At 44.9% G+C, this 10,859-nt stretch overlaps 2 protein-coding genes across 8 annotated transcripts in view; both read right to left on the reverse strand.

Annotated features, from left to right (window-relative positions):
- Positions 1–602, reverse strand: part of LOC127674162 (UL16-binding protein 1-like) — a 231,608-nt gene extending 231,006 nt beyond the window's left edge. Inside the window, exon 1 of the mRNA XM_052170019.1 lies at positions 288–602. The gene's annotated coding sequence lies outside the window, so the exon portion shown is untranslated. The remainder of the gene's footprint in view (positions 1–287) is intronic.
- LOC127674161 (UL16-binding protein 1-like) overlaps positions 1–10,859 on the reverse strand; it is a 564,502-nt gene that overhangs the window by 399,848 nt on the left and 153,795 nt on the right. For all 7 annotated transcript variants that reach the window (XM_052170013.1, XM_052170014.1, XM_052170012.1 and 4 more), the window contains exon 2: positions 107–170. In XM_052170013.1, coding sequence (XP_052025973.1) covers positions 107–170 — 64 coding nt within the window. The remainder of the gene's footprint in view (positions 1–106; positions 171–10,859) is intronic.

Consider the following 10,859-nt stretch of genomic DNA (forward strand, 5'->3'; position numbering starts at 1 on the left):
TTCACAGGCGAGCCTTGAACACAGACAAACTGTATTCCCTCCTCCTCCCCATCCCGACCCCCACTCCCATCACCCCCGCTGCCCCCATCCGATCTCTGGAACTCACCTTGTTTCCCTGAACACAGACAGACAGACAGCAGGCACAGCAGGACCAAGTGGCAGAAAAGGACCTTCTCAGCAGCAGCCAGCTCCATAGCTCCTTCTCTAGACCCTGGCGCCCAAAGGCGTGATTTTAACTGTCTGAAAGGGAGGGAAAGCCTTGGTCACGTTCTGCTGATGGCCCGGACCTCAGAAAGGTTTTAAAACTTGGCTGTGAGTTCAGGGCAATGCTTCTTCTTTGATGTAGTCAAATCGGCTTCTAGTTCCCCTTTCTCCAGATATTTCTAGAGCCCCTCAACAGCCCCTGAAGGCTGGTCCCCATGCTGGGCAGAATGCCTTGTAGCCCTGCTGTTGTCTGAAGTCTGTGCTCTGCAGAGTGGGGTCAGGAGGAAAGGCAGCTGTGTGCGCCCTAGGGAGTGAAGCCTGGATATGACATGCAAGGGAAGAGAAGATCAGGAAGAGAAAAGAGCAGGAAGAGGAGAGCCTGGAAGGTGTTGGCTGGCTGAAAGGTGGGCGGGGTCAGTGACGCGAAGGAGGGTGGGGTGGCAGAGCAGGGGAGGGCACTGGGCAGGCAGGTGGCCTACAGAGATTCAGGAGCTCCAGGCTTCTGAGTGCATGGTGTGCAGATTCCTCAGGAGCACAGTCATGAGCCTTCATTCCGAGTGACTTATCCCCAGGATCAAACCTGGACCTAAGGCAGAGAAAGAGAGGCAGTCACCCTGGCTGCAGTGTGCTTGCCTTTGTGGAGCCCCACCCCCACCCCAACACCTCTGGTGCCTCCAGCTTCCTGCTGCCCACCAGGGACCCTTCCAGCACCTCTCTGGCTGTAGCTATCCATCTCCCCACCCCCACTTCCTCTATCTCACAGTGAGTTGTTGGCTGTCCAGTCAACCAGCTGTGCTTTTTTTTTATTTTTATCAATTCTGCCACCCCAATGTTCTTGCCTTTTGAGCACAGAGGTCAGCACTGGGTGTCCACAGGTCTTGAGGTTCACCTAGATTTTTGAGTTAAGGTCTCCTCTGAAGTTAGGAGTTCTTGGATTTGGCTAGACTGGCCAGCTTTCAAAAATCTATGGATCTTCCTGTGTCTGGGATTAAAGGTACAAATCACCATTTCTGGAGTTTTTCCTTGTTGATGGAGGATGAAATGTAGGACCTCTTGTTTATAAGACTGGAGTTCCAAAATGAAAGCAACTTCTCAGCTGCTGTGGTGGCCCTTGCCCTCCATCCCAGCTCTGGGGAGGTGGAGGCAGACAAGAGGACCCCTGGTGAGTTAAAGGCCAGGCAGAGTTCAGTGGTGAGATATTCACTCAAAAACAAACAAATTACATATAAATATTTGTATATGTATGTATATATATATATATATATGTATGTGTATGTGTGAGCACATATACTATATATACATACATACACATATATTCATATATTATATGTATATATACATACATATTTGTATATATGTACACACATCAGCAAAAATCAGTTTCTCGTATCACATATACACACACATACACATATTCATATATTATGTTTATATATACATTCATATGTACACACACACCAGCAAAAATCAGTTTCAGAGAAAATGTTACAATGGCAGGCAGGGGTTGTGAACTCTGCTGAGACATGGTCCTTCTGTTTCCTGTTCCTGTGTGTAGTGAAGGGCAGGACTGAGTGCTCATGGGCAGGGGTAGTGCCCACCCACACCGTGCTCAGGCCTGTGCAGGGATGCAGGGAACTCACAGGGCTGTGGCTCTTTAGCAGTTGTAGATCTTTTGTTTGAGACAGAGGGATTCACTGACTTGGGGATTAGCAAGTGGGCAGGCTAGGCTGGCTGAGCACTGAGCCCCAAGAATCTCCTTGTCTCCATTTACCTCAGCAGACCTGAGGTTTTCAGACACAGCTGCCTTAAGACTGATAACCACAGTCCAGGGGACAGAGTTGTTTCTGCAGAAACCTTAACAATGACTGATCTGAGGCCAGGGCTCCGGCTCTAGATGGGCCATGTCAAGACATGTACATAGAACTAAGGTTCCCCTCTGTCCTCTCATCAGGACCTCTGAGAAAGTCTTGGGTCTGCCTGGCTCTCCACAGGTTCTAGGAATGGAAACCACATCAGAGTTAGCAGCAGGTGGCTTTCCTTGCAGAGTCATCTCACCAAGCCTATTAACACGTTTGGCATCAGTTCTGTTCTGAGAAATGCATAACTTTCAGCTCTGTGCTTTGACATCTTTGTATTTTCTATATGAGATTATCCTCCGGAACTGTTATCTAATATTATGGCCTTATCATAAATCATCCTGTTCTAAGTTTTCACTCTATGAAATGCCCTGGTTCCCTAGAGGTCAACTCCATTTTAGGACAGATCTCTTCCTCTAGTCTTTCCCTCATTTTCTTTTCTGAACTAATATGTTTTCCAAGATTCTTCTCTTGATTTTTATATAATTTCTTCAGATTGACTTTATTGCTTATTATTTGTATTTGTGTCATGATATGCATGTGCTTGACCATGAGAAAGGGAACAGGAATGTGGCAAGATGGAGTCACTGATGTCAATGACCTGTTACATCCTGATGGAGGAGGCATGGAGAGTGTCGGTTTTAATATATCATACTATGTTTAGTTAGAAGTGAGATGACAATGATTATCAACACCATCAAAGGTTGTGTGCATGCGTGTGTGTGTGTGTGTGTGTGTGTGTGTGTGTGTGTGTGTGTGAGAGAGAGAGAGAGAGAGAGAGAGAGAGAGAGAGAGAGAGAGAGACTTTGTTGGAGAAGAAATAGGTACTGTCAGATCACAGTCCATTAATCAAGTAGTGAGGAGAGTTCTGAGAGCTTTTGAGGGAATTCTAAGAAAACAAGACAAGTCTTGGAACCTGAGTTCCTCCTAAACCTGGGTCTGTTCATGGAATGATCTTTCATGCCCCTCCCAGGTGTAAACAGCTGTAGGTTTGCTCCAGATTACACCTTGCTGCTTACTTGTGTGGCTAAGAAGTGTTTCCAAGCATGGCGTCCCTGTGACTGTGTACAGTCCTGTGAACTTTGCTCATGTGACCTTGCTTAACCCAAGGGTCTGATGCTTTGAATAAAGTTGGCTATTGCCTGAGACTTCAGTCTGCCTCATTTTATGCTCTGCTCCCCCTGCTTAAGGCTGCCACCTAGAGTAACAAGTTCCACCTCAGTGGGACCTGAAATCTGCCACAACCTAGGAGAGTGAGGACCCTGCAGAAGCAGGTGAGTGAAAATAATGGAGCCAGAATCAGGGGAGGCTTTGCCTTACCTCACGCTTGTGCACCATTTCTTAAAGGAAGGAGGAGCGAAACTGTCCAAATAAAAACTGTTAGATGCTCTCATCCTTATGCTGATTTCGTGGTTTCCTCTCTCTTAGGGAATAGCAGTTTTACCATCTTTTGCCAAAGTTTACTTGTTTTGCAAAGTATTTAGATAATGTTGTAATGATAATATAAATCATATCAGTTTTCAGAGTACATTTGTATATGCTTAATGAATCTTCCAAACACTTTATTGAAGTCCACACTGTTATTTATATAAATATGGTCATTGAAAAATTTTTACTTTTTGTGGACTAGCTAATAGGACTGACTCATAAATGCAGGACAAATGGCATATTTGAAGTGTCATGCAATATTAAAATGAAAAGTGGTGAAATGTGTTGATCTAAGAAAATCTTGAAGATGCAGATGACAGACTGCCTGGACAATACTTTTTATTAAAGCATTGTTAATGTTAGTTAACATGGACAATGTTAGCTTGTATTAAAAGTAATCATTTTGTAACCCATTCACAAAAGAACATACATGGAATGCAGTCACTGATGTGTGGATATTAGCCTAGAAGCTCTGAATACCCAAGACACAATTCACATATCAAATCATTCCCAAGAAGAAGGAAGGAGAGGGCCCTGGTCCTGGAAAGGCTTGATGCAGTAATGTAGGGGATTACCAGGACAGAGAAGTGGGATGGCATTGATTGGGGAATGGGCAGAGGGAAGAGGGCTTATGAGACTTATGGGGAGGGGGAACCAGGAAATGGGAAATCGTTTGGAATGTAAACAAAGAATATAGAAAATAAAAAAATAAATAAAAACAATTTTAAAATGTAATCATTTTACATAGGCATGTAAATCTTATTGAAGAAATAGTTATCCCAGAAGCTCTGAGTACCCAAGACACAAAGAATATAGAAAACAGAAAATTATAAAAAAAAAATCAGTCAATTGTGATTGCCTAAATCAGTCAATAGTGATAAAGAAAATGAAAGTAACTTAAAAGAAAATCAAATTCTAACTTCAGTAATTCACTTCAGACTTATTCTTAGTCAGTATGGTTACATGGAGATACTGTTATGCAAAGAAACTGGATTTAAATTCAGTTTTAGAATCACTTTAGTAAAATTTAATCTTTTTATAGTTATAGAGTTTACTCTTAATTGAAATGTACAACATCTATTTTAATATCTTATCTCCCTGGCTTTCTAGGTAACGAACAACACAGACAGATGACAGGGAGAAACTTCTCAAAGGCTCAGTGTCCTCCATGGCATGTCCTCCCCCAACTCTCTCTCTCTCTGTGTGTCTCTCTGTCTCTTTCTCTGTGTCTCTCTGTCTCTCTCTGTCTCTCTGTCTCTATGTCTCTGTTTGCCTCTGTCTCTCTGTCTCTGTCTCTCTTTCTCTCTCTGTCTCTGTGTCTGTCTGTCTCACTGTGTCTCTGTCTCTGTTTCTCTCCCTGTCTCTCTCTCTCTCTCTCTCTCTCTCTCTCTCTCTCTCTCTCTCTCTCTCTCTCTCTCTCTCTCTTCAGTGATGTTCCCTCAGGGCCCATAGCCTTGGCCTTGTAGAGGTCAGAGGCAACAATAATGATTTCACACTCCTCCCCCACAGCTTCTGGATGTGCACAGAGAAGCTTCTCTGAGCACTGTGGAGAGCAGCACTGACCCAGAACCTGCATCAGAGGGTGTGACTCAGGAGTGACAGTTGCCTGGACCTTCCAACTTTCACTGCCAGACTGACACTGCAGGGGCAGCCAGCCTGTGGGACCGAGCGGGTTCCAAGTTCTCTGCTGCTCCAGTGTGCATGTGGCCATGGCTGGACTACTCAGTGAGTATCACACAAACTAATCTATAAGAGTAATAATATTATTAACTATAACTTTATACTATGAAGTAGTTACTTTTATATACAGTCATATAGAATAGTACATATATCTATTTGTTGGTGGTGGTGTAGAGAATGTCACTCTGTACAGGCTCCTCCTACTCTGTCTCAGTCTGACATAGACACTGATGAGTTACATACACAGGAGTTAAGCTTCACACTCCCACTACTGATACCTAGTTATTCTCTTTCTTGTACTTGATATGGACACATAACTATGATTTTATCCAAATCTCTAGATCAAGAAATTCCATGTTATGGGCGAATCACCCAGAGAAACAGTAGCCTGTGATTACAAAGGACCAGAGACTGGCACAGAGTGGGAAGGCCTGGACACTCTATGTCGGCAGCATGATGATGCCTGTGCTTGAGGATGACAGAAGGGGCGATGGCTGCTCCAGATGACTTCTCATGACTTTCCCTGGAGCCTCTTCACCTACATCAAGGAAACACATCTTATGAAGGGTCTGAAGACAGCCTGGGTCAGTTCCCTGGGTGACCTGTCCCAGTCATCAGCACCCCTAACCCCTGTCCCTGAGGGTCATTCATTCCCTCCTCCCATCACTCCTGGGCGGCTCTGCATCCCTGGAGCCTGCACTGTCTTCTTCCTCCACCCCCACATTCTCTCGCTCACTCTCTGGTGGAGATAGTTTTCTTTTCTCCTTAGCTCTGTGACAGTGGAACCTAAAATTTTGTGGAAAGGTCTTCAATCCAAAAGCTTCTTCCATTTAAAGCATCTTCTGGGACTGAAGGGATGCTCAGAGGGTAAGAGCCCAACTGCTTCTTGGAGGAGCCAGGTTGGATTCCCAGTGCTCACTGGCAGCTGCCATCCCCAAGGTTTGCTTTTCTTTTCTTTTCTTTTCTTTTCTTTTCTTTTCTTTTCTTTTCTTTTCTTTTCTTTTCTTTTCTTTTCTTTTCTTTTCTTTTCTTTTTTCTTTTCTTTTCTTTTCTCTTCTCTTCTTTTCTTTTCTTTACTTTTCTCTTTTGTTTTTTTTCCTTACTTAACTTTTTTTTGAGATATAGTTTCTATGTGTATCCCTGACTGTTCTAGAACTTGCTGTGTAGGTCACGCTGGCCTGGAACTCAGAGATCCCTGCCACTGCCTCTAGATGCTGGGATTAAGGGCCCCTTCCACCATGCCTGGTGTCTCAAAACCTTCTGTATCAGTGGCTCCAACAATTTAGATGCAGGCTTCCAGCCTCCATGTGAACTGCACACACACAATGGAATCACACACAGATAAAACACTCATGTACGGTAGTTAAAAATGAATGAACCTTTTTCTTCCTGCTGTAGAACAGGCTTCTGCATAGGAAATGTCCAGATCCTTGGCAGAACTTGTAGGATTCACATTTTTAGTGTGCTTTCACAGCTATGGTCTAGGTTCCTAAAGGTGTGTGTGTCTGAATGTGTGTGTGTGTGTATATGTATGTGTGTGTGTGTGTGTATCTGTGTGTATGAGGGTGTAAGTGTGTGTGAGTGTGTGTGTTTAGTTATGAGTGTGTGTATGAGGGTGTAAGTGTGTGTATGTGTGTATGTGTGTGTGTGTATCTGTGTGTATGAAGGTGTAAGTGTGTGTATGTGTGTATGTATGAGTGTGTGTGTTTGTGTAAGAGGGTGTGTGTATGAGGGTGTAAGTGTGTGTGTGTGTGTGTGTGTGAGATTATGTGTGCATGTGTGCACGCCTGTGCACTTACAGGTCAGAGATTATTCTTGTGTGTGGATCCAGTTTTCATGCAGCTTGCTTTAGGACACAGGGTCTTTCACTAGCCTCAGCTCTCTGTGGTGATCATGCCTGCCCAGAGAACCCCTGCTCTCCCCAGCTCTGAATCTTAAATGTCCTTGAACACTGGAGACATTTCCCAAGAGATTACTTTTCCCTTAGAAGTGCCTTTTTGATGACTTGTAACTTCATTTGCACGGGAAATAAATTGTCCACAGCTGGCCCATCAGGCCCATGTATTTATCCACCACTGTTACATCAGGCCCTCGGGACAAATTTGTGAATCTGCTCTCAAGTGCGTGTGTTTGTATGTGTATGGATGTGGTTATGTGTTCTGTGTGTGTATGAGTGTGTGTATGAGTGTGTCTGAATTGTGTGTATATGTGTTGGAGTGTCGGGTGAGTGAATATATAAGACAGAGATTAACGTTGGGTGAAGAGTCACTGGTGCCATCTAACTGGTGGGTTATTCCAGGTAAAGAACTTGTGATGCTCAGTGCTTGACTGTACAGGATGAGCCACTGATGATTCTGACAGACCCACTGTGCAGTGCACTCTCCTCACACACTGCCTTGGGAACTTCCTGCAGGGAACTCAGAGCATCTGCTTCTCTGGGGTGCTGAGGTGGATCTCCCTGGCTGAGGGGTGCATGTCTGTCCTGTGGAAACACTGATGAAGCAGTCTCTCACCTTCTCTGTCCTTTGAGCTTCTTCCTAGACTGCTCACAACTGTTCTCAAGTAGTTGCTTATGGGCCATTGGGTGTGTGGGTCCAGCTGTTAGCTCACAAACATCCACAACACAGTGGTACACAGATCTACGTAGGAACACATCACTCATAAGCAGTCAGTAAAATACATAAATCTAAACTGAGGAACCATGTTGACACTTTGAACGCCGTCATATTTCAGTATGAACATGGGTTTCCCCCCCTATGGAGAATACTATTAGGAATTTAATAGCAATTACATACAGTCAATAAGTAGCTGTGATTAGTAAGACAATGAAACAATTATACCAATATTCCTTGTAATCACTGAAGGCAGGATGTTTCCCCAGCAATGTCTTTCCTTTGTTGACAGTTTTGCAAACCCAGACCTTCTGCTCCTCGGCTGAGTTTATTTGCAAGTATTTCATTCTTTTTGATGTTACTGACAGTGAAACAGCTCTCTTAATTTTATGAACATAGGTTATTAGTGTGTGGAAATACACTAGAGTGTGATTATTTTTTGCTTGCTGAGTTTTTAAATTCTATAACTTTATACTTGATTTATTACTCCTGATTTCACTTTACAGGACTCTTCAGCATTTTCTAACTTTACTGTCATGTCATACAGAAGGAGGAGCTCCCTAACCTCTTCATTTCCAGTCTGGGGGCATTTCATTTCTTTTTCCTGGGCCAATGACTCTAGCTAGGACACTAATGCCATGTCTAGTACAAGCTATGAGTCTTCCTGGGCTCAGCTCCTCATTGTTAACTATGCTGTGAGCTGTGTTACATAAAGTCTTGTGAGTAAGTGTGTGTGTGTGTGTGGACATGCTCTGCATACTTAGTTAACTGACAGATTTCATCAGAGTGTGCTGAGTTTTGATCATTTTTGTTTCTGCATTTGTTGAGGGCTCATGGAACTCTGCCCTTCATTCTCACCATGTGGTGTACCACGTTTGCTGACTTGGGTCCCGCTGACCCTTCCTTGACCATGGATGTCTCAGTGAGGGCAGGGACTCCAAGGATAAAGGAACCAGGGTCTGCGCTGAGTTGTTTCTCCTCCTATGTTTTTCTTTTTTATTGTATCCATGCTTCCTACTTTTGGAATTTCCTGTCTTACGTTTTCATCTTTTATTTTTATTCCAGGGGTACTTTGTTCTGCGTTTGTTTTTAGAGTATATATTAAGATAGCTGACTGGAAGCCTTCTTTACTTTGAATACAAGCATTGATTATCTTACATGGTTATCATTTCAGCTGCATATTGCAGACTCATTGCCAGAACATTACTTTGAATGTCTATTTCTCAAAAAATCTTAAAATGAATCATCTCACCATTTTAATTTAACGCAGTAGAAAAGCCCACGGAATAGCTTCTTTGTGATATTTATTGTTATGTGTGTGGGTCTTTTGTTTATTAATGTACGTGTGTGCACCGTGTGCATGCCAGGTGCCCATGGAGGCCAAGAGAGTCAGAGCCTGGAACTGGAGGTGCAGACGACAGGGAGCATCGGGTGGGTCCTATGCAGGAGTGTCCAATGCTCTGAGTCACCAAGGCATCTCACCTGCCTACCCAGTGTTTGTTTCTTTGTTTGTTTGTTTGTTTGTTTGTTTAAAATCAAATCTCAAATTCTCACATTTATTCAGGTCATCCAGGAGATTCTTACCTGGGTCAGCAGATAACACTTTTTGTTTTCAAATTTTAGCAGACTCAAGAGATAAATGCAAGCCTCTGAGCACCCATTCATCTTTGAAATTAACAATGAACTCATTGCTGATTTGAAAATTACATCATGGGGCAGGGACACCCATCCAGGGATGAGGAATCTGGAAGAGAGAACACAGGGAACACAGGGTGTTAGAGTGCCTTCCACAGGAGCTGGACAGGCTGGGGAGGTGCAGATTTGCTAAGCAAGCAGTGTTCCTTCCCACTCTGTGCCCCAGTTTCTGCCCCACACTCTTGCCTTCTAACCCTGGGGTAATCTGGCTTTTCCTTCTGTGTTGGGAAGTAAAGGTGGCTTTGATCCAGTTCAGCTCTCATATTTCCCCATCCTGAGGACAATTTGAAACTTGCTCAGTCCTCACATTCTTCTGGCCACAAGTCACTGTTGCTGAGGTCCAGGGACTCCCAGTCAGAGCTCTCCAGACTCTCTAAGCATTCAAGGCCCTCTTCTCCATGGTGGAGCACCATGGAGGAGCCCTCTTGCCCAGCCTATCAGGGACCTGGGTTCAGGACCAGGACCAAAAGGAAGAAGTGGGAGAGAAAAAAATCTCAAAGGCTAAGTGGGGTGAGGCACCAGGGCGCTGACTGCTGAGGTTCAGATGAAGGAGCACAGAAACCATTGAAAGGCAAGAGGGACAAGGATTTGTCCTCAGTGTAGGCATTACACAGGATTGAAGGGTCTGCATGCTGTAGAAGCCTAGGTCGTCTCCAGCTGTGCACATCAGGAAGGACACTCACCAGCTAGCAGGGTCAGACCAGATGACTGACAGGAGCACTCTGCCTCTGGAAGGGTGAGCGAACTGTACCAGCCCCAGATCGCTGCCTGGACCTGTCCCTTGGAACCCTCTCTCACCTACTAGCTGCCTGATCCCTAGAACCTGCCAGCAGCAGCCCATAAGGGCTCTCTGGGCGAGGTCACACCCCCTTCAGGTCACAGCCCAATCGAGACCTGGGAGTGTTACCCACCTCAGCCAATAGGTGCCAGGCACACATTCTCAGTGTTTTCTCAGGCCTGAGGACAGCAACTGGGCCCTGGCTCCAAGAAGCCTCAGAAAGCTCCCAGCCATCCCCTCCCTGCTGGCCAGAGTCTCAGCCACACCCTCTTTCTGGAGGGGAATCAGAGGCAGCTTTCAGCTGCTGTCAAGGTTCCTGAGGGAGCTTGCTGCAGCGGAGGATCAAGGAAAGACTGGTTTTTCTAGGGTCACTTTGCTGGGGGGAGTTGCAGCCCATGACAGCACAGGGCAAAGAGTTTGGAGGAACCTGGTGCAGTGTTGAGCAAGGGAGAAAGGTATTCCCAGCTTCTGGGAGCCCAAGTGCCAAAACAATACCAGGCGCACACCTGGATGCAGGTCGGACCCTGGCGAGGCAGCAGACCTTACTCCATTGTCTCATGAGCATCAGTCCTCCACTAATTGCTGGCAACATGCGATGTACTTTTG

This window comes from Apodemus sylvaticus, chromosome 23 (assembly GCF_947179515.1).
Source record: "Apodemus sylvaticus chromosome 23, mApoSyl1.1, whole genome shotgun sequence".
Taxonomy (NCBI): Eukaryota; Metazoa; Chordata; class Mammalia; order Rodentia; family Muridae; genus Apodemus; species Apodemus sylvaticus.